We start from the raw sequence: 23455 nt of genomic DNA, 5'->3' as shown, positions 1-23455 counted from the left end.
AAAAGCAAGCAGCAGAGGGAGCCCTCGGCCTGCAGCTTGCATGAGAGGTTAAACAGTTGACTCTCATGCTGAGATAGTCGTGTCAGGCCAGCATGAGATCTAGCAAGTCTCTGGAGGACCAGAGACTCATTGTAGACTGGGGGTTTCCCGCGGGCTGGATTAGGGTTCCCTGAGGGCCGTAAATGCCCCCCAGGCTGGGATTTGATCACCCCTGCCGTAAAGTTTGTTACCCAGTGCAATTGCTTTCCCCTGCATCCCCTTAGCTATGCCACTGGTGGCTGCAGCAGCCTGTCAGACCTTTGGCATCTATCAGGTCTTAAATTGTTAGCCAGGATGTGGCAGAGGGGCCTTGATGTCTAGGCCTGGTGCAGAATGTAAACAAAGGTAACTGCAGCACTATTTATGGAATTAAATGCACCTGTGTAAGGTGGGAGCCACGTGACTCATAGTGGAGTGGTGCAATGCACCAATCAGACACAAGACTGTCATGAGACTATGAGGTCGCCCTGTTCTGATTGGCTGGCTCTGGTATATAAGGTGCCTGGTGCAGACACCAAGTGTGGGTTGAGAGTGGTGGATGTTCTTGGTCAGGGGTGTCAAATATAAGGCTCGGATGCGGCCCCTGGAAGCTTTTCATCTGGCCCTCAGCTGCTGAGGTGTTACAGCTGAAATGGCAGCCCACATGAAAATTGAGCTTTCCCAAACCTTGAAATATGATCAAGATTTATGTACTTTCTCTTCTGTCATTTGCAGTTAATGAGTTTTTATATGAGAACTGGGTCTGATTTCTGACCATTAGCTGCTTAATGATGTCACTTTCTGCTTAATGACATCACTTCCAGCCCTCAGCTGGAGCCCTGAATGCTAATTTCGGCCCTCTGTATGAAACAAGTTTGACACCCCTGTTCTAGGTGAAGTGCTGCTGGTTTGTTTTCTGACTCAGACTGCTTATCGTGACTGTGCCTTGCTGTATCCCTGACTTCTGGACCATTTGACTGACTGACTGCCTGCTCCTTACCAATACATGCTTCTAAACTCAACAAGCCTGTGTCTGTGTTTGTTTGGGACCAGTTGCTTCCTGTGCTGCCCCACTACGCTCTCGCTCCACTCTGCACTGGGAAGGCCAGGGCCATCCTCCTCTGCCAGCCCGACACAGCCCATGTGCAAGTAAGGAGCGAACTGTACTAGTCTGCTGTGCTGTATTCAGACACAGCGAATTAACTGTACACTGGCCCCTTAAATACAGTCCAGCCTACCCTTCCCTAGGCCTAAGAGAGATAGCAGGGCAGGCCAGTGCATGATGCTCTGCCAGAGAGCTGTATAGCAACCAAACAAATTGTGTGGAACCTGAATCAGTAGTCTGGGTTCAGTGGGCAACACATCTCCCTATTGCTATTGTAAACATTATTAAGATAATATAGTATATGTGAGGCATTTTGGACACCTGAGATCTGCTATACTTATATAAATGCTAAACATGCAGTTCTGAGCATTGGCCAGCTGTTGTCCAACTTCTTTCTTGCTTTGCTATTCATACGTTTTTAGATATGATGATACTGTTGGTTATACAATTCCCCCCCCCCAACGTTTTGGATTCTGCCAGAACACCTTCCCACCCAAAAAAAATTAAAATTAAAAATTAAAAAACAATCAAAAAGCCCCCCCCTCCCAACTCTTATTGAAGTTTTGTAACTTGGTCTTGCCAATTTTGTCATTTGGAAAACATTTGCAGCTGAGCCAAGTGACCACTAGAGCCCACTGTCGGGCTTGTCAAATGCAGTGCAGAGATCTTTTAGGGTTCATAGGGAGAAAATGCAATATCTTGGGGAAGGCAGAGGAATATGTCAAAGAAAGCAGCTGGGTTGGTGCTTTTCCAGATTCTGGTAAGATTCTGCCATATGCCACCTTCTTTGTCATTCCCACATTCACCCCATCTCTTGAGACTAACAGTTCCCTCCTGGTCTTGCTCCCCCTTTCTCAACTCTGTTCTTAGCCTCTTTTATGGGCCCACTGTTTTTATAGGAGGAGTAGATCCCCTTTATTTCAAAACGCTCCAGATTAATCACAGGAAAAACACCCAGCCCTTGAGCCAGCCACAAAAACCAAGTTTTATGAGCTTCTCAGGAATTAGACCTTATAAAAGCTTTCTGTACTGAATATATGAAAACACTTTATATACAGTTAGGTCAGGGGTGTCAAACTTCATACAGCAGCCAAATTGCATTCAGGACATCTGCTAACGGTCAGAAGTGATGTCATTAAGCAGGAAGTGACATCATTAAGCAGGTGATCACCAGAAATAAGCACTTTGTTCTCATCTAGGAACTTATTAGCTACAAATGACTGAAGAGAAAATACTGAAGAGAAAAAATGCAAATCTTGATCATATTTTCAAGATATAGGAGAGCCCAATTATCACATAGGCTGCCCTTTCAGCAGTAACCTCAGCACAGCAATGCCTCACCATACCCGAGAGCAGCTGATGGTGGTGGTGGGAGAGCCCTGTCCCATCAAATCTATGCTATAGAGCAGTGGTTCTCAAACTTTGGGGAAGCTTTACTCCCTCAGTAAGTCTTTGTGGGGGAGGGACTAGGGCACCAACGCAATCCCCAGGGTCGCATTCATTTGGGAGAGGCGAGGGGGGTGTTTGTGACTTACTTTCAGAAGGCAGGGCTGTAGCAGGCTGCAGGAGATGTGGGAAGCCCTGCGCAGCACTCCCCAAGGCTTGGAATGTTCAGAGAAAATGGGCACAAAGCACTTTTGTTTTGCAGGAGGCGCTTTGCACCTGCTTTCAGTGTAAGTTCCAAGCCTCGGGGAGTGCTGTGTAGGGCTGCACAGGGCTCCCCACACCTGCTGCAGCCTGCTGCAGCCTTGCCTTCTGAAATTAAGTCACAAGCCCCCCATCCCCCAAACGGACGCAATCCTGGGGATCAATTCCTGCCTCTCCCCTTCCCCCATCTCTTAAAAGGACAGGGGAACCTTTACATGAACTGGTGGGTCACAACCCACCAGTTTGAGAACCACTGCTCTAGAGGGATTATGTCCACCATCTTATTCCTTCCCCCAAAATGGCCCTAGCTCTGCAGAAAGTATTGCTAGACCTCACCACCAGGGTGGCTTGCCTGTGGCAGAGGTCCTCCTTCTTCCCTGATCCAGTCAGCAGCTTCTCCAACCATAGCAGTCCCTTAGCTGTCAGCAGCTCCAGGGCTGTGCAACTGTACACCAGTCTCCAGCAGCAGCCTTCAGCAGTCTGTGTTCCATTGGTCAGTCTGCCAGTAAGTCAGTCCATTAGCCAGTACATTAGTCATTTAGCCAGTCCAACCATTTAGACAGCCACTCTCCTCCCTCCCTCCCTCAACCACTCTCCAGCCTTCCTCCTTCTACTACATACAAGCTCTCTCTTCTCCACTACTGCTTTTGTACCTGAATGCCCTGTTGCCTTCAAGTGGCTGCATCTGTGCAGCACACTCTCTGCATTCTAAGGTTTTAACACTATACTGTCTGCACAAGGAGCCACTTCTGACACCGTACCCTATCTCCTCGGTGGAAATCCCAACACAAGCCCAACTATCATGTGGGCTGGATATAGAGCTTCCATGGGCTGGCCCACGGGCATTATGTTTGACACCTCTGAGTCAGGTCATTCAGCATATACTAGCAATGACTTGCCAAGGCCTCTCAGAAAGGGGTCCTTCCTGGCAATGCAACTAGCCATCGTTTGAACTGAAGATGTCAGGAACCTGAAAAAATCATGCATGCAGAGCATGTGCCCTGCCTGCTAAGCTACAGCTCCTCACGGTTTGCAAGCATTTTTTTGAAACTCATCACTGATGCTTGTGGTTTAGGAAACTATTCTCAATTTTAGAATCCAGTTATTGGAAAATAAGCTGATAAGGCATCCATCCAGGACCCAACTGGCAATTGCTGTTTTTTTAGAACAATCACTCCTCACCTAGTCAAGAGGATGAAGAAGCAGAAAGTTGAGCCCATAGAGGTGAGCATCTTCTTCAGCATGACACAGTGAACACATCACTGAACCAGCCAGCCCCACATCTAAGGTGCCACCCCCCCCCAATTCAGCAAGACTCCTTTTATAGCTACATGTCAGGCAAACATTCAGTGAGTGATACTTTCCTGACCGCTGTGTTTCTTGCACCTCTTGAATCTCTGTCATTCTGCTCTTAAAGGCACAGAAACTACTTTAAAGGGAAAAAGTGACAATTTTTTGGACCCGCAATGCTCTCAACTAAAATCTTTTGTTGGAAGCTTTTACCTAGTGCTCCCAACCCTCAGTGCCTGCTACAGAAAATAATTGCTTGGGTCGGAGTTCCAAGGTAAAGTACATGTTTGGCAGACATTATAAGGTGTCTGCTTCATCTTCAACATGTGCTAGAGACATAGTCATCATTGACAGTAGTGGGCTAGGTGGTTCGCTTGAGCGTAAACCAGTTTCTGATGTCTCCTTATTTGGTGCTATCCCTTTGGGAAAGAGCAGTTAGAAGGAAAATGAAGAGATGACGGGTGGCCCAGAGGGGCCAGCGTGGCTTGCACTATGTACTCTGGGGGAATTTTGTAGTCTGAAAGTCTCCTCAGGGTATGGGGACATTCATCCCCTTCCTCTAGGGAAAGCCACAGCTGCAACAACAAGTGTACTTGGACCTATGCGTGCTAAATCACTGGTGTAAGTCCAAGTGTAAGGGTAAGTCTTGCCTCACAAACCTTTTAGAATTCTTTGAAAAGGTCAACAGGCATGTGGATGCAGGAGAACCCATGGACATTATATATCTGGACATTCAGAAGGCGTTCGACACGGTCCCTCACCAAAGGCTACTGAAAAAACTCCACAGTCAGAGAATTAGAGGACAGGTCCTCTCCTGGATTGAGAACTGGCTGAAGGCCAGGAAACAGAGAGTGGGTGTCAATGGGCAATTTTCACAACGGAGAGAGGTGAAAAGCGGTGTGCCCCAAGGATTTGTCCTTGGACCGGTGCTTTTCAACCTCTTCATAAATGACCTGGAGACATGGGTGAGCAGTGAGGTGGCAAAGTTTGCAGACAATACCAAACTTTTCCGAGTGGTGAAGACCAAACGTGATTGTGAGGAGCTCAAGAAGGATCTCTCCACCCTGGCAGAATGGGCAGCAAAATGGCAGATGCGTTTCAATGTCAGTAAGTGTAAAGTCATGCACATTGGGGCAAAAAATCAAAACTTTAGATATAGGCTGATGGGTTCTGAGCTGTCTGTGACAGATCAGGAGAGAGATCTAGGGGTGGTGGTGGACAGGTCGATGAAAGTGTTGACCCAATGTGCGGTGACAGTAAAGGAGGCCAATTCTATGCTTGGGATCATTAGAAAAGGTATTGAGAACAAAACAGCTAATATTATAATGCCGTTGTACAAATCAATGGTAAGGCCATGTCTGGAGTATTGAGTCCAGTTCTGGTCGCCACATCTCAAAAAGGACATAGTGGAAATGGAAAAGGTGCAAAAGAGAGCGACTAAAATGATTACTGGGCTGGGGCACCTTCTTTATGAGGAAAGGCTATGGCGTTTGGGCCTCTTCAGCCTAGAAAAGAGACGCCTGAGGGGGGACATGATTGAGAAATACAAAATTATGCAGGGGATGGACAGAGTAGATAGAGAGATGCTCTTTACACTCTCACATAACACCAGAACCAGGGGACATCCACTAAAATTGAGTGTTGGGAGAGTTAGGACAGACAAAAGAAAATATTTCTTACTCAGCGCGTGGTCGGTCTGTGAAACTCCTTGCCGCAGGATATGGTGACGGCATCTGGCCTGGAAGCCTTTAAAAGGGGATTGGACAAGTTTCTGGAGAAAAAGCCATTATGGGTTACAAGCCATGATGAGTATGCGCAACCTCCTGATTTTAGAAATGGGCCATGTCAAATGCAAGGGAGGGCACCAGGATGCAGGTCTCTTGTTATCTGGTGTGCTCCCTGGGGCATTTGGTGGGCCTCTGTGAGATACAGGGAGCTGGACTAGATGGGCCTATGGCCTGATCCAGTGCGGCTGTTCTTATGTTCTTAAGTGGATCCATGTTGGTGGATCTAGCCTGGGAAGGGGAACAGGATACAAGTGCCAGCATTGCCAATCCCATCATCTCCTGGGCCTGATCCACCCCCACCCCCGCTCTGTCATCACCCACCCTGTTACACCCCTCCCCCACCTCCCCCACCCGCACAGAGCTTATCTACTCTGGTGTGCGTCAAGACCTGCAATGGTGTCAGTGCAGGCCTTCCTGCTAGTGCTACTAACCCCAAAGCTTTTGCAATATGCTTTATGGCATGTTTGCGCCAGCAGAACACTCACTCCGCTTGCACGGAGGCACAATAGGATTGTGCCGTATGGCTCAATTAGGGAAGCCTCTTCCAATTTCTGTGCTTTGGCACCTATTCAGTTGAATGGGTGTGATCACTGCAATGACATTTGAATGCTGTGATCCAGTTCCAGTCTGAGGTAATCAGAGGAGAATGCCATGAAATGACTGCTTAGCAGACCTGCCAAGTTAAGGTCAACTTTAGAACTTTCAGTTACTCTTTTTCCAGGATTTCAGTGCACTGAAGAGAACATTGAGGAGTGAGGTATAGAAAGATACAAGAGGTTTGAGAACCAAATAAAATGAATGTTGTTTGCATATGGCTAACAATGCAATTCTATGAATATTTTGTAAGCCCATTCCTCCCAATGTTCAGCAGGCCTTGCTCTTTGCTAAATGATTGTTCCGTAAGGGAGTTTGGTAGCCAGTAGCAAAAAATGATATATTTAAGCTTCTTGCAAAAACCAACCCTTTATACATTCAACTACCTCATGTTACCTTGCAACACTTTCACCCTAACTCCTTGTAGTACCAGCTAGTTGTTTCTTTTTCCACTTGAGGTCACACACGAAATTCCTAAGTTCTTTCCATGCTGTAGTAGGTACAGTGTGTTTGGGGGAACTCTGCCCCTTTAACTCTTCCTGTGTCTGTTGTATCAGGGCTATTGTAAGGGTAGTAGTTTATGTCAACTGCCCTTGTGTTTGTCACTGATGCCAATAATAAAGCTATTGTTTACAGAATCTACAACTTGTACATAACAAAATGTGATGTCTTATCTCTTTTTTATGTTTATTTTATCTCTTTCTTTGTAATTCATTGTAAATTCTATTTTTATCTCAAATTCATGTAAATATTTTTTTATCTTTTATTTCTAACTTGCTCTGAGTTTTAATGAAAAGCAGATTCAAAACTTCAAAAAAAAAAAAAGACAAAAATTGGTTCACTCATCGGATAAAGTGTCATTTCATCCCTTGTAGAATTTCTTCTCATGATTCAGAATAGGGGTGTCAAACTCGTTTCATACAGAGAGCCAAATAGCATTCATTATGCCTTCTCAGAGCCGGAGGTGATGTCATTAGGCAAGATGTGATGTCATTAAACTGCTCATAACTAAGATGCCAGATGAAAGGGAGGGCAGGATGCAGGTTCTCTTGTTATCTGGGGTGCTCCCTGGGGCATTTGGTGCGCCGCTGTGAGATATAGGAAGCTGGACTAGATGGGCCTATGGCCTGATCCAGTGGGGCTGTTCTTAAGTTCTTAAAAATATGCACCACTTTTTCCCACTTAGGAACTCATTAGTTGCAAATGACAGAAGAGAAAATACACAAATCTTGATAATCTTTCAAGATATGGGGGAGCCCAATTTTCATGTGGGCTGCCCTTTCAGCAGTAGCACCTCAGCACTGCTCAGCAGCTGAGAGCCTAAGGGCCAGATAAAAAGCTTCCGCGGGCTGCATTTGGCCCCCGGGCCTTATGTTTGACACCCCTGATTTAGAACCTTAGCTAGCCAGGGTTCTAGAATTCAGGGAAAAATTCTTCCAATATACAATGCTTGCCTCTACAGGCAAATGCTGACAATGGGGATGTGTGAGGGGTGTAGCGCAGAGTGCATCATTACACTCTTGTCCCCCTCCCCATGTGTGTGTGTGTCATAGGGTCATGACATATGAGAAAGAGTTTTAAGTTAATTTTTCACGAACCAGACTTGTATTGGCTGAACCATCAGAAGGTATAGAGCATGACTATACCATCTTGTAAATTGACAAGATAACTAAGGAGCCATTTTGCAACATATATACCACTGCCTTAAATGTATAGCTTACACAATATAATAAAGTGCATATATTCGACACACATGCTGGGTGGCCAGTACAAAAAAGACCCTCTAATATGCAACCACCAAAACAGCTGCAGCATTCTTTAGTGAAACATGATTACTGTATTTAGGATTCTATCAGAGGGATTGTGTGGGTGGGTTGAGATCAGGTGGGTCCACCTCTGAGCAATTAAAAAGTTTGAGGTCAGGATATTTAAAGGAGCATCTTCTCCCACATGAGCTTGCCCACCCATTGCTATCATTAACAAACTCCTTCCCCACACCCAGTTGCCTCTAGAGGTCCAATTTCTTGGGATCTAGGATAGAGCCTTCTTAGGGCCAATCATATGTAATCTCAGCGCCAGCACTGAGCTCCAGCACTGGCCCTGGGTGTCGTAACGTGCCATAAGACACATCTGTGGCACCTGGAGACAAAGGGCCGTCAGTTCTGGGCCAATGCCAGTCAGCACTGAGCCTCAGCACTGCATGGAGGGCTGGCTGGTGCTCCTGCAGCTCCAGGCAGCAGTGAGTATTTTTGGGGTGGGGGAGGCAGGGAGTGGGCAGAACAGGGCGGTGCAGGGGAGGAGGCTGCGACCAGCAGGACCTGAGTCTTTATCCAGGGGTGGGGAAGGGGATGAAAGTCCCCTTCCCCCAAGGAGACTTCTGTTGGCCTCAGCTGCACTGCTGGATGCAGCAGCAGCCATTTTGGCACTGCTAGAATGGGCTGCCCATCATGGTACCCAGATTTCACAACTCTTATGAAACCTTCTTGAGCTCATCAGTCAAGTTACACATGGCCTGCTACCCTTTCTCTGTGTGCAAATTCAAACTTTCTGGAGGAAAGGGCTATTAACTGTCTCTCTTCCCTTCCTCCAAACTCTAGCTGGTGTTAAAGGGAAATTTCATACTATTAATTAAAAACCATCCCTCTTCTTTTGTCTAGGCTCGACCACCCACTTCCTAAGTCAAACTAAACCATAGTAACGGACTTCTTCAAAATAACCGAGTCTGCAAAATTTGTCACATTATATTGTAAGGGAAAATGTGGGGAAAAATACATTTCATTGGCAGAAACGGTCACTACTGACATGGATGAAAGAGAAAGACCACTCTGCCAACTCCGTCAAGCCCCCTTTTGTGAGGTGTGACTGTCCAGAAAGTCCTCACATGATCCGCTTACTAAGCTTTAAACACATGAGCATGAAATAACTGCAGAGTTTTTCTCAGTTCATCCTTGCTTGTTCATTTCCTTGCCCTTCCTCCATTGTCTCCTATGTGTCTCTTTTCAAATAGTGACTCCCTTTGGTGGCAGTGAACTGTCTCATTCCTTTGCAGTGGAAACCTTTTGAGAAGTTGTTGCTTAAGAGTGGTTTATAAATATTCCAAATTAAATTAGGATCCACTAGCAACATATTTGGAAAAAAATGACCTTTCTTATGCTAAATATATTACCAAAGCTACAAAGAATCTTGCGCTAACATTTTTAGACTAGACATTTTTAGACTAATGTGATAACAATTTTAGACTAACAACATTTTTGTAGCAGTGGCTTTTCTGGTCTACAGTCCAATCCACCAGATGCACCAAGTGTAACCCTCTGTAGGCAGGGAGTACAATGCCTGCAACCAGTGAAATGGACTGTAAATCAGAACAAAAGCTTATTCTCTATCAGGGGTTTTCAGCCTTTCTTTTCCAAGCAGCTACCACTTTTGTGAGTACCATCCCTGCCGCAGCTGTGGATACGAGTGCGTGGCTTCCACCAGTTGTTGCTTCACTCTGCCCCCTTCTTTCCCAAACTGCCATGTCTGAAAGGGATAAGCGACCTTGATAGCAACATCTGACCTACTGGTTGATTACTGCTACACACATCTCTACTTCCAGCAGGCCAGGCCAGGTAATGCTATGTGGTCATCATGGCAGTGGGGCCTGCCACACCGTGAAATATCACACACTGTGAAAAACACAGTCCCACAGTGTGTTACAGCCCAATTGTAACCAAATTTCTGTGCTGCGGTGCAGTGGGCCCATTGCAGCCTCCACCGCACCCAGTATGGGAATTGTGGCTGCTGGAGTTCTCTTTAAGTTAACGGGACCATCTTCCCTTTACCTTGGGTAAAGGTACATTGGCTTTCCCCAGTGGTCTCAATGGGACTACTTGGCTCTGCATCAGCTCTATAGCTGGCACAAATCTAGGTTGCCCTGTTGTTGGGCTTTCAGGCCTGGGAGGGAGGGAGGATAGGGTTTGGTGGAGGTCTCCTCCACTATCCCTGCCCCTCTTCTGGCCTGAGCTGCCCTTCTTCTCACCCTCGCCCAGCCAGAATAACTCCTTCCCTGTCCCTGTTCTGTCCTCCCCTACACTGCCCAGTGCAGAGCCTACCTACTCTGGTGGACACTGGCCCAACTAGTGGTGGAAGGCCAGCGCAGGCCTTTCCAACAGGAGGATGGGCCTCCACACTGGTGCAGCATACCTGATGGCACATTTGCGACATTCTTCTGCCAGTGGAGGTCACCATAGGATTCAAAGTGCCTCAATAACTTTTATTGTTTTTGCTACCTGCTAGAAAACATTGCTATCTCCCTTTTCTTTTGAAAATACTCATACATAATGCGACAGTGTGGATCACTGAGATTTATCGATGCATGCACTGAGCTGGATCCAGGCAAAGGCCCTCTTCCTTTGATGGATGGAATTTCCTCTGTCAGAAACACTCATTCCTGAGGAAGGAAGCATCCTCCACAGAGGAAGATTTTTCCCCTGCAGGAACAGAAACTTTGAATCCAGCCGAATGCATATATCAACAGATTATCTTAATTCTAGGTCAGTTATTCAAGTTCATATGTTGCCAAAACACCCTGTAAACACTTTTCAGCATAAAACAGCACGCATGCAATTTGCTGTTGAGTCATAAAACCCACAAACTTTGCATGTGAGCAGATTTTGGTTATGACTTCCATGGTCAGGGAATAATAGAGGCATAACCCTTTGCAGCCACCCACAGTTCATTTTGGGGCTGAGAACTCCCTCACAAATCTGTTTCCATTTTATGGAAGACCTTTGAAATTTGGCATGGTTCACTAAGAAAAAAAACAACTTACAAAAATAAAGTCTGTCTGGGATTTGGCCATTTGAGAAAGCTAAAACTGCTTTTCCAAGCTGCTTTCAGAAATCCAGTGAGTGACATCCAGAAGAGCGACAAAGAACTTTTAGAACACCACCAGGAGAATGAAGGTCTGTAAAAGCAAATCTGAATTTCTGCTTTTAAAATTACTGAATATGTCGCCCTTTTGGAAGCATGCTCATCACAGGAAAAAGGAAGATAAACTATTCTAAGTATACCTCAAAGAAGCTTCTGCTGTTGGCATACTAAACTCAGATTCTTGCTGAAACATGATAGTATAGCCAATGGGAGGAGGGAAAGTTTTGGGCTTTGGAAAAATTTGATTTGAAAGTGGTTTCTATCCTGCAGATCCATACGAAAATCCTCATTGGAGTGCTATTGTGCCTTTTGGTGGCTCTGTTGCCGATGTGCATTGTCTTAATTCCTTCTAAAGGTAAGTTCTTACATCAGCGAACACAAAAGATGGAATCAGGGCGAAACTTATGCAAATGACATTCTTGTCGGTGCGATTTAACTCAGAGCAAGATTGCATCTGGCATATATATTTAAAGCCACAGCTTGGAAGCTCAGTGTGATTTTAAAAGTTTGTTTGTGGTCTTGCTAGCATAAGTGTGGGCTTGATGAAGTTTAAAAGTGTTGGGCTGACACTGTCCCTCCCCTGGAAAGATAAAAATGCCTGCACGTGTCGATGCAAGGCATTCTTTCAAGTGAAAAGCACATTGGCATTAACTTTGCTGGGCTTCACAGGTAATGTCCTTTGACAAAGCTCCAAATAGTGCCTTGAAGAGCCACCTACCTGTTTGCAAGCAAGGCTCTGAAATCAGTGACCTTCATGGTTTGTTACTTGCTGCTCTTGGTAAAGTAGATCTGTTGATGTTAGTTGTCCTGGGTCGATACAGTATTCAAGCACTTGTAACTGATATAATTTCCTGGAGTTATCGGACAGCTTCCTACATATACATATGAAGCTGCTTGCTAATTAGTAAGACTCTTGGTTTGTCTGGTTCAGTATTGTCTAGTCTGATTCGGAGGTCAGTAGAGGTTATTCCCAGACTTGCTACCTGAATGCTTTTATCCGACGATTGAGTTTTACTAGGTTTAGATTTTGTTTTCCAATGTTTGGCATACATGTCAATCTAACTTTCAATAATGTCAGTAAAAGAGGATTACTAAAATAATCTTGTTGGATGTTTTAACAACAGAGGAAGCTTCCACAATAAGTCAGACAATTAGCCTGAACTCTTGACACTGACTGGTTCTCCAGGGTTTTAGACAGGAATTTTTCTCTGCCCTGTCTGGGGAGTGAACTTCTATATGTGAAGCATGTGCTCTACCACAGATCAAGAATCTCTTTTTCAAGACAATTAGTAGACACAGCATTGGGTTGGGTATCAAAAGACCTGGGCAGAGGTTTCTTAGTGTAATCTTAATAGTAAACTACAAAGAAGTAGCTTAGTATAATCTTCTCATTCCTGGGAGGCAGCTCCACTTCCAGGGGGGTTTGAAATGCCATGGACAAGGCTAAAGAGGCAATGGACTGACAGCTTTGATTTCAACAAAAGTCAATAGAAAGAGTCAGGGTTTTGCCTTCCTTCCTGTAGGGCTAATTTCATCCTTATACCCTGTTGTGGTACTCCTGAGACATAGGAGTCCGAGGCCCTTTTCCTAATGAGCATCCCTGAATATGGTCAATGGGGGTGGGTACAGAAAGCCACAGTTCATTGCATCCCCCAGGTCATTGCTAGGGCAGCGTTGCTAATCCTTCCAAGGCTGCCCGCTCACTCTCTCCCAACTAAATAGGGATATAGGTTGCCTGCCTTCCACTACTCCCCTAGTTGATTCCCACATCATCACTTCAGCTTTCTTTGAAGCCCCTAGGGTACCTATTTTCTCCCTTTCCCTCTGCCTCCCACTTGGTCCTTTCCAAAGCTCTTCTCCCGTTTCTGGTCTATCCAGCCTTCTTTCCCTTATCTTGTTCCTTCTTCCTGCCCTTCTAGGTGCTTCTAGCTTACTCATCTCTTCTCCCTCTTTTCTCCTTGCTGTTCTGTTTTGCCTGTCTTCACCTTTCCTTCTCTATCTCTATTTCTCTCTCCTCCACCTGGGCCATCATGGGGCTGCTTTAAGGCATTCATCATTTGTGAACAGTCTAGTGCTGCCCATTTCTATCAGCAAAAATTCTTATGAGCATTCCATGGTATCACATCTGTAGCTTTGTTGTAATGTGGTAAGGGAATCTGAGATGGCAGTGGTTGTAGTGAAACTATAGTAGCAGTCAACATGTACTAGAAGTTTCACTACAACTGCTGCCATCTCAGAATCCCTTACCACATTACAACAGAAGTTAAATTGTGACTGTCATTTGTGTTTAAGAGAAAAGTTTAATTTGTAATTTCTGATACAAAAGTTAGATAAAGAAGTGGCAAAAGTATACTGTGGTCGTTTCAACCATCATTTTATGTAATTTGGAATGATATGGAGTAACATACCTCATGGAAAGCAGCTTTTTAATTTAATCCACATTCTGTTGAACTGTTGAATTAGTATAAAACATTCAAAGTAATTTTCCCTGTGGTATTGGTAACTTATTTCTCATTGTTTTATAAAAATATAGGATTAACAGAGGATTATTTGCATGGCAACTAAAGGACTTATAAGAATCCCATCATCTTGTGCTGAGACATGAAAATGACAGCCTTTTTTTAAAAAAAAAAAATGGAGTGTATTGTAAGCTTTTATTCCAAGTTTTGAGACTCTCTGTTCGAAACTGTCATAGCCGTCACAAGAAAAAAAAATTAGCTTTTTCATGAGGCTTTGTTTTCAAATCTTAATGCCAACTCAGTATTTGCTTTGATGGTGATACTTCGTTGCCTAGATTGCCTTTCAGTTTTATTTATCTTGACAGCTTTCTTCTGCATTAGTGCTGGTGAGGCACAGTGTCAACAGTAAACCTGACATGTGTGTTCTAGAGTAACTAATAGTTACTTAGCCGAAAAAGCAAGCATTATCATTAAAAACATGGAGCTGTTAAAGTAAACATCATGAAAGTCGGAATATGAGACCTTGATAAGGACAGATGAGGCAGTTATAGAGGAGCAAGTACCATCAAACCAAATGATCAGATAAGAGTCATAGACCGGAGTTCTAACCCTTCCCTGACTAATTGGCAGTAGATTCAGGATAGACAGAAGGAAGTACAATTTCAAGTAATGAACAGCCCAGTCCTAACCAACTTTTCAGTGCTGATGCAGCTACAATGCAACTTTGAGGTAAGGAAACAAACGTTCCCTTACTTTGATGAGGTCTCCATGATTGCCCTCCACCACTGCAGGTTGCAGTGTGCATCCCATTGGCACAGCTCACAGTGCAAGAAAGTTAGAATTGGGCTGAATTCATGGAATTTGCTTCTTCAAATTGTGGATGTCCACTGGCTTTGAAAGTCCCTTTAAGTGTCTTTGAAAGGGAATTAGACAGCTCCATGGAGAAGGTTTATCAACAGCTATTGAACCTAATAATGAAACCTCCCAGTTTAGAGACATTTTGCCTCTGAATGCCAGTCGCTGGTGGTGTTGGGGGGCAGTTAGGGGTTGCTACTGCCCTCCTGCCCTGCTTGTAGATTCCACAGAAGTATCTGCCCAGCCATTGTCTGAATAAGATGCTGGACTACATGGCTCTTTGGGCTGACGCCATGAAGCTTGTAGACTTCAGATCTGGGCTTTAGCTTGAAAATCTTAGTTTCCCCTATCTAGCAAGGGCAACTACAAAAGGCACATGAAAGGGTGTTATGCATCAGGCAGATCTGGTTCTTGTCAGTGTGATCCAAGATCACAGAGTGCACTGACAAGAACCAGAGTGTAACCAGAACAGGCCTTATGGCTAATCAAGTCCTATCTGTCCTCCTCACTTGAGCAAGAAGCATTGTAAAGGAATCTCATCCTAAAGGAATTATAAAGGCTTGCAATCTCGTACTGCAGCACCTCAAAATGACCTGTAAGGATGCCTTGCTCTGCCTTAGACAGATGGGAGCAAGGGACTTTTGGTGACAGGTGTGTTGGCAGGGAAGAGGGTCCAGGCTCACTGTACCTGAGTGGTCTGAGCTGTTATATCTGGAGGCGGAGTTGGATATCACAGCAACCTGCAGGTTATTCCTCCTTGGATAACGCCTTGAGGACCTCCAGCTTCTGATGCTAGCTCCTGCACCTAGGGCTCTCTGCCTGAGATGTTGAAAGGTTGGGTCAGGAGGGAGCTCTCACAACAGCTGCTCTCAGACCTGATAAAGCAGACCATTTTTGTTCCAGAGGTGCACATATACATGCACAACTGTATCTCACAGCCTGCGGAAACCTACTGGACATTTTTGTCTTCTGGAACACGAGGTTTAATGGCAGTCAGAAATGCAATCCCTTTAAATAGAAATCATGAAATTTTGTATATAATACAAATTCAGACTAAAAAGGGAAAAAAGAAAATTGTGATGCAAAAGTAGAAAAGAAAAATAGAAAAAGGGACACACCACATGTCTGAGGAGTAAGGAAAAAAGAGGTGTAAAGAGGCAAAATAGAACAAATAGAAGGTCTATCAAAAGCAACACCTTCTTGTCTAACATTCTCATTAGGTGCCACCAATTTAATCTTTGACTATGAGAATAATTTCATAACACAAGGGGTGAGTAGAAGGAGTTCACATGATTTATTGTAAATCTTACATTTGTAGGGGTTAGCAAAACAAAAAACAAAAACCCTACATTAATCATGATTCTGGGGAAAAACATGAGTTGGTGACTTTAAGGCTCTGAAGGAAGGGCTGATTCACAAGTCTCTGTGACGTGCTTCTTTCAAGTGAATTGTGCTCATTTCCTTATTTATTGTGTCAGCACATGATGTGAGTGTTGATATCTAGCTAAGGAAACCAGCACAAGGCAAACTTTAAAAAGTTATTTTCTCAGGAATCCTTATGTTATTGGTAGATAACTATCAACCAGACCGGCTGGCGGATGTTAAAGTCTGGGTTGATGTTGAAATACCCACATTTCTCATAAACTCTCTTAGATTCTTGCTTGACTGACTGAGGCTTTTCTGGGATTATTCTCTGATGAATCAGCAAAAAAAAGCCTCAAGCTTGTGTTTTAATAGATTCTTGTCTTCACATAATGTGAAACTGGCAAAAACAAAGCTTAGTTATGCGTCTTTTTATCATTCAAATTTAAAAGTGTACAAAAGTTCTAATGAGTAAATGAAGACAGATCTACAACAGGGCATCTCTGGCAAAACTAGCAAGTGGGGTAATGATTAGAACGTCTGCATAAATTGTATGTTTCAGCAACTTTCTAATTCTTTGTATATATGTTGCAAAACTGTACTCCTAATGGAAAAACACCAGAATGAAAAAAGATGTAGTGACATGGTATTTTCAGAGCCAATAGAGCCTAATAACTTCATATATTACGGTGAGTGAATATCAGAAAGTCAGTGAACGTTGAGCTTAACATATCCTTGTCAAAAAGCCCAGAACACATTCGTAAACATCTGCAAATGGATCTCTATTTCCCCACTTTGGGGGTATGCTGTACCAGGGATTGCTGACGGTTTCATTTCAGATACTGTCAACATACACTGTTTTTGGACATCTCACAAAACTAGTTTTGAATTGTCAGCATTCACATGTGGGCTTTTACATTCACCATAACATGCATATTCTAAAAAAAAAAAAAATACAGGCTTGCCCCCTGCAGATAGCTGAAACTGTGGATATTGGCAAACACCTGTCCCCGCAGTCCAGGGGCCACCCCCTCAGAGGTGAGGGAAGGTCTGCTCTCCTTGCCTCTGGAGAGGCTTCTGAGCTTCTGAACCTCTGCAGGGCTCAGACTGAGCTCGGCAATAGAAATAATGTGACTTCCGGTTTCATGGAGAAACTGAAAGTGACGTTTTTAATGCCTTATAAGGGGGCATTAAAAATTGCCCTGGACTCAATCCATGGATAACTGAATCCAGTTATATGGGATCCATGGATACGAGGACCCCCTGTACCTTGTATATGTGGATAAGGAAAATGGAGTCAAAAGATACAGAACTTTAAAATTCTTATATTTCAAGGTTCCCTATTGAGAATGCCTGCATTTGGCATGGATGGAAGATAATGATAGATTGCTAGTCCATTCATTACTTAGCTAGTGAAACAGGCATCATGTGGTAGTTCCCAGTCATCTACCAAAATGAAAGTGAGCATCATGATGCTCAGAAAAATCACTTTCCCCACTGGGATTCAGTGGTCTTTGGATGGGTCCTGGGCATGTGATGTTAGTATAGATCTCTTAGCTTGTCTTCTTGTGGTTTTGTTAGGTATAAGCTCTGGGGCATGCCACAAGTTGGATGATGGCCTCTGAAAATTTCATGTTACTGGCCAGTTCCAAGAGAGAAGAGAAAGCTAATCTAGTAATGTTCTGGGCTTGCTCTGTGCACTATTATTAATGCTCTTATCTCTGTCTTATTTCTAAAGAAAACAAAGAAGATTATCCTAGGCCGTTAAATTTAGAAGAGTATCTAAATGGAGATTATCATTATAAATCATACTCACCTTATTGGATTTCAGGTAAGATGTTTTTTGTGTTTTCCATGTGTACCTAAAATGTACAATAAGGGAGTGGGGTAACTTGCAATTTGTTAAGCCAGTCATTATTATAATCAGTTATTGCTGAAATTGTGATATTTAATCATGAGCCAATCATCATCTTTCCTTCTCCTTGTTGGAAGAGCAACAGCCTGTGAGCAGAGCTTGCCTGTATATCAGTGGTTCCCAAATTCAGGGTTGCAACCCAGACAAGAATTACCATGATGTTCTGGAGGGTTGTGGGAATTGCTGATGGCCCAATGCTACAGGGACTATCCACAGGTGGAACTAGTGTTCGGCCAACAGAGACTATCTTCTGGCAGTCATAAAAAGGTCTCTGGCAGCATTCAAAGCCACACACTGCCAGTGCACCAGTGGAGAGGGCGTTGTGGCCCCATGCACAGTGGTGAACCACTTCTAGCCTGCTGACTCATGTAAGCTGGCAAGGGGAGGGCGGAATGGGGTGGAGAGGGCAGAACAAGTCTGGGAAGCGATGGGTTCAGCATTAGTGGCATAGACCATATCCAAACCCCTTCTGGACCCAATGCCATGTCCCTGGTTCATGTGGACCTGCGCCTCTGAAGTTTTCCCCTGGATAGGGGGACAAATGTTCCCTTACCAAGAGAAGATCTATGGGACCTCCTCCCTTATATGATGCAGCACAAGCTGTTTTGGTACTGCTGTGTCAGCAGGGGGATGCATAGGATTGGGCTATGTGCCTATCAATTTTCCCAGTTCCCAGTGCACAGAAACCCATACAAGACATCTTGCAGCCACTTCCATGAATGTCTGGAGCAAAGTTGCAAGCCTGCAAGTGGAGCATCTCCTGTGATCCCAGTACAAATTCTCCCTCCTGCTTTCCCAGTGCCCAGGTGGGGCTCCTGGGTGTGCATGGGAGTGTGGGAGCAGGGGATGATTGCATGCTGGGATCGTAGGGAACGAGGCTCTACTTCGTTTGCAACTTTGTTTTGGAAGAGAAGGAAGAAGACATGAGAAAAGGAAGCTGGGCAAGAGACAAGACAGACCAGAATAGAGAAGCTGAGAGAGAGAACACCAGGATCAAAAGTACCATTAAGGTGCAGAAGTGCCTGTAGAAATTGGCGTAATCTCTTACTACTTGGGTGCTCTGGGCAGTGGAACCTGCAAGAACCTGGGACAGCAGATTGCTGGGCGCCAGGCGAGGAGGAGAGAGAGAAGGAAGGACAAAGGGGCTGTCAGGGGACAAAGTCAGGACGCAGCAGGGAAAAGGAAAGGGGGAAGGGCCATTGAAAAATTTTAATTTAATGGGAAAAATGTCCAGAGACATATTATCGTATAAGCCTGGGAACCAGGGAAGTTTAGTTTCATTGAGCTCACCTACAAAATGAAGCATCATCGTAGCCACTGAAAAATAAAATTTTTTTATTTTATTTAATTAATTACCCAAATTAATTTTTTTTTAAAATTAACACATATCAACTGCATGGGTCACTGGACTGAAAGAAAGCATGTATTTAGATCCATGGTCAAAAACTAAAGTAATGTTTTCCTCCTTCTTAAGGAAATCAGTATCTTCGTCTGTCTCCAGAGAATGATGTAGTTCTCTACAATGTTGAATCCAGGGAGTCATATCGTATCTTGTCTAACAGCACACTTGTAGGTATTCCTGCAATTTTAAAATAATAAAGGGCCACAATATTAAATGGATAGAAACAGAGTTAATCAAAGTGGGGGTTGTGTGCAGGATTCTAACGGATGTCTTACTCTTTCAGAGTCAAGTGAATGCCTCAAACTACGCTTTATCAGATGACCAAAATTTTATGCTCTTAGAAAGCAATTTTTCTAAGGTAAAATGTTTGTTGTGTCTTTGCTTAATTGAGATTAGTGTCTTTGACAAGTGTGTGTGAAGGGTGGGGATGAAAGCCCTCATTGAATTGTGGTGAAAAGGCAGGGTAAGGGAAGGGCGCTTTGCTTCCCTTCCTTCCTCCCCTATGAATCAAAGAGGGGGGATCAGATTCAGAGCCAGACTCTATCTGATTATGATTTTGGCACAAAGGGGAAGTCACTCTTCATAGCCAAAAGGATTCTTATGTATGGAACCAGGGGATTAACTGACCCCTGCTTTCAAAGAAATGTCTCGGAGCCACAAGAGAAGCTAGTATGTGTAAACTCTTGGGGCAGGGAGCAGGGGGAGAGAAGTGGGGGCATCCCCCTCATCTTCTCTTTTTCTTTTCTTTTTTCTTTTTACAAGGGCAGGGTAAAAATGTATTTTAGTTACTTCTCACTCACACCCGATAGTTTGGTCCAGAGGATATCTGCAAGGTCGGCATTCATTCATTCATTCATTCATTCATTCATTCATTCATTCATTCATTCCACCTTTATTGGCATAAACAATCCAGCAGGAAAACAAAATTAAAACATTCAAGGTAACCACCAATCATTGATCAGGCAAAGAAATACAGAGGAATTTACGCCTCGACAGTGCCTTAGCAAGGTCGGCATCTATTTTAGGGGAAAAAAAAACTTCCCGTGGTGACCTCAACATGAATAAGCAACTTGACTTAAGGGTTGGTTCACTCTCATAGTGGCTGTTGCTCTCCATATCAGTACCGGCCACTGCCAAGAATGTGAGGTGCCGATGTGGAGACTATCCTCTTGGTTGGGCAATCCACACAGAGTCGTCCTGAGCGTACATTGTACCTGGTGCTGTACTTCCTTTGTGGAGTTTGGCATTCCGGAAGTTTGGGGGGGGTGACATAATGACATAAGCATGTCATCCCCAGCCTTCCACCCTGTCGCCTTGCTTTTAATGTGATAGGCCCACCTCTGGATCGCCTCCGTTCAGCTATCTTCAGCCCTCTCTGGGCACAGTCACTTCATATTCTCACCAGTGAGTGGCGAAAACACAATCATCTGCAAGAACGTGAGACAGCTGGGCCGGAGAGGGCCAAAGATAGCCAAACGGAGGCTCGGGAGATGTGGTGTCACTCCTTTCTAAAGCCTGCAGCAGCCACACCACCATAGTGTCACCACTGAATCCACATAGAGAGTGGCAATTATACTTTCCAGCTTACATGTGGAGCTACCACCACTAGGAAGCATTTGTTGAAGCTTCCACATGAGGACTATACTGTGAGAACTGGCCCTGAGACAAGTGCTATGTGGAAATTCATACCACTTTCTTAAGATCTGAGTGCTGTTTGTATTGTCTTCTGTGAAGATGCTGGGGAACCAAGTGCCCTCACAGGGGGAACTCAGAAGATATGTTTCAGAGATAATAATAACCAAATGTTTTCTCTTTAATTTACCATTTTAGCTTTGGAGGCACTCTTATTCGGCATCGTATCACATTTATGATCTTGTAAATGGGTAAGACTGAGTCTTTTATATATACAGTCTTTATCTATACATATACAAAACACATCAAATTTTGTTCAGTGTTTGTGTTCTTTTACTTGTTTGGGCAGTTGCTTAAGGCACCATGTTTCCCTCTGAGGAAAACAGAGCTAGCTTTTCAAATGGTAATGTGGCTTTCAGTCACAAAATCAATTTATTTTTAATAGTATTTATTGTTTTGCTTAGTTGGGATAGTTGTGCACCACTTCTACACAGGAAGTTCTCAAAACTGTTCACTTAGCAAAGGAATGAAGTAAAGTTTCCTGTCCCCAAAGAGGCTCACACTCTAGGAATAGACACAAGGGAGGGAAGTGGAAACAAGGATAAACTGGGGAAGAATATGTGTGGTCTTGATTTCATATTCCAATCCTTAAACACAGTCACAGTGTGATGGGAGGTCAGTCACTTCTCACAGCAACAGGCTTTATGGAGTGGCCTTTTTCATCTGTGTCAGGAGTGACTCTGAGTGCTCCTGCTGCATTTTTTGAACAAGGTAGTCATACCATGGCATTGTGCCGCTATGAAGTCTTCACAACAAGAACAGGCTACATAATAAAGGCGAGTTACAAAGGTAGGCACACATTTAAGCCATAGGTGATTGCCAGGCATAGGACTGTGGTAAGCTTGACTGATATACTTCAGTGTACCCACAGTGTGACTGTTGCTGAAATCCTAAGCACATTTATTAGGGAATAAATCACATTGAATTTTGTGGAACTTACTTCTGGGCAAACATACTTATGGTTGTCTTGTAAGTGAGGGTAAAATAGTGTTAATCATATAGAAACATCACATTCACCCTGTTGAAATCACTTGAGATCACATTCACTATGTCGAGAGCACTGTAAGATAAACATGGTGTGGGACAATATCTTTATTTCTTATGCTTCCGTATTGTTGTCTTAGGATATTTGAAGCAAATTTGTGACAGACATTTAAGCTACGTTTGTATGTACAAGGTTTTTTGGGTGGAAGCCACTAACCTCAATGAGTTGTGCTTCAAGTGCACATGAATTGTTGGCATCCTTCAGTCTTGGAAGACTATGGTATCGCGCTCTGAATGGTGGTTCTGGAACAGAGTGTCCTCTCCAGTGCACGAAGCCTGCACATGAATAGGAGAAGTTGAATCCAGCCTTAGTCATCCATGCTCTAGTCACCCCGAGTTTGGATCATTGTAGTACACATTACATAGGGCTGCTCTTGAGGACAGCCCAGAAATGTTGATTGGTTCAGAATGCAGTGGCCAGAGTTTTATCTGGGGCCAAGGGGTATATCTGGCAAGTCCAACTTCTCTGTTTACCAGTTATCTTCACTGGTTTGTTTCCAGGCTCAGTTCAAAGCATGGAAGCGGCTTTGATCTTTAAAGCCCTTAAAAGTCTAGTAGTAAGATATCTCAAGAACTACCCCCTCCCTTACTCACCTGTCTGAGAACCACTACTGAGGTCACTCTCTATGTTCCTGTGCCATCAGAGGTAGGGTAGGTATGCCCAAGAGACAGGGCCTTTTCTGTTGTGGAATCCAAATTGTAGAATAATTTTCTGAAAGAGATGTGCCTGGCATCATCACTGCCCATCTTTACACGGGCAATGATGACTATTCTGTTGCAGCACATCTTTCAGGATCTGTTGTCTCTCATGAATGTTTTTAATCTGTTGCTGTTTTAAGTGAGGTTGTTCTAACTATTTAACATTTCATGTCTGAACATCGTTTTTGTAAGCCACCTGAATTGTAGTATTATATAAGTCAAAGGTGAACATTTTAGAAGTACGTAAATAAAATATTGTAAGCAATGAGCCACGAGCACATTTCATTTGGAATAGAGCAGTGGTTCCCAAACTGGTGAGTCACAACCTGATTTTTGGTGGGTCCTGTAGCTGCTCAGCAGAGCCTCCAATGAAAACACAGGTGATGGAAGGATCAGATAACTAATTGCCTCAAGCCCCGATGCTTTTCAAAAATTAGATAGCTACCAACAGCCCTGCGAAGAGCTCCTGCAGTTTGCAAGCATGTGTAAATATAGGGAGATAAATTCTGGAGCACCTTTTTCTGGTTATTTTATGTGTAAATAAGTAAAAGTATTATTTATTTCTAGATTTTCTTTTAAAGTCTTATAAACTTAGGTGGGTCCCAATAGAGTGTCATTTTAAAACGTGGGTTCCAGTGCTAAAAAGTTTGGGAACCAGTGGAATAGAACAAATCT

At 43.9% G+C, this 23455-nt stretch overlaps 1 protein-coding gene across 1 annotated transcript in view; it reads left to right on the top strand.

Moving 5' to 3' along the window:
- The first annotated feature begins 11179 nt into the window (after nt 1-11179).
- The window catches only part of LOC136636807 (prolyl endopeptidase FAP-like), a 61992-nt gene continuing 49716 nt past the window's right edge, over nt 11180-23455 (top strand). The window contains exons 1-7 of the mRNA XM_066612097.1: nt 11180-11384; nt 11623-11707; nt 16046-16048; nt 17767-17859; nt 19418-19512; nt 19629-19703; nt 21176-21228. Of these exons, the coding sequence (XP_066468194.1) occupies nt 11379-11384; nt 11623-11707; nt 16046-16048; nt 17767-17859; nt 19418-19512; nt 19629-19703; nt 21176-21228 (410 nt within the window). The 5' untranslated portion in view covers nt 11180-11378. The remainder of the gene's footprint in view (nt 11385-11622; nt 11708-16045; nt 16049-17766; nt 17860-19417; nt 19513-19628; nt 19704-21175; nt 21229-23455) is intronic.

This window comes from Tiliqua scincoides, chromosome 1 (genome assembly GCF_035046505.1).
Source record: "Tiliqua scincoides isolate rTilSci1 chromosome 1, rTilSci1.hap2, whole genome shotgun sequence".
Classification (NCBI taxonomy): Eukaryota; Metazoa; Chordata; class Lepidosauria; order Squamata; family Scincidae; genus Tiliqua; species Tiliqua scincoides.
The sequence above is the reverse complement of the archived record's forward strand: the minus strand, read 5'-3'. Positions and strand labels throughout refer to the sequence as shown.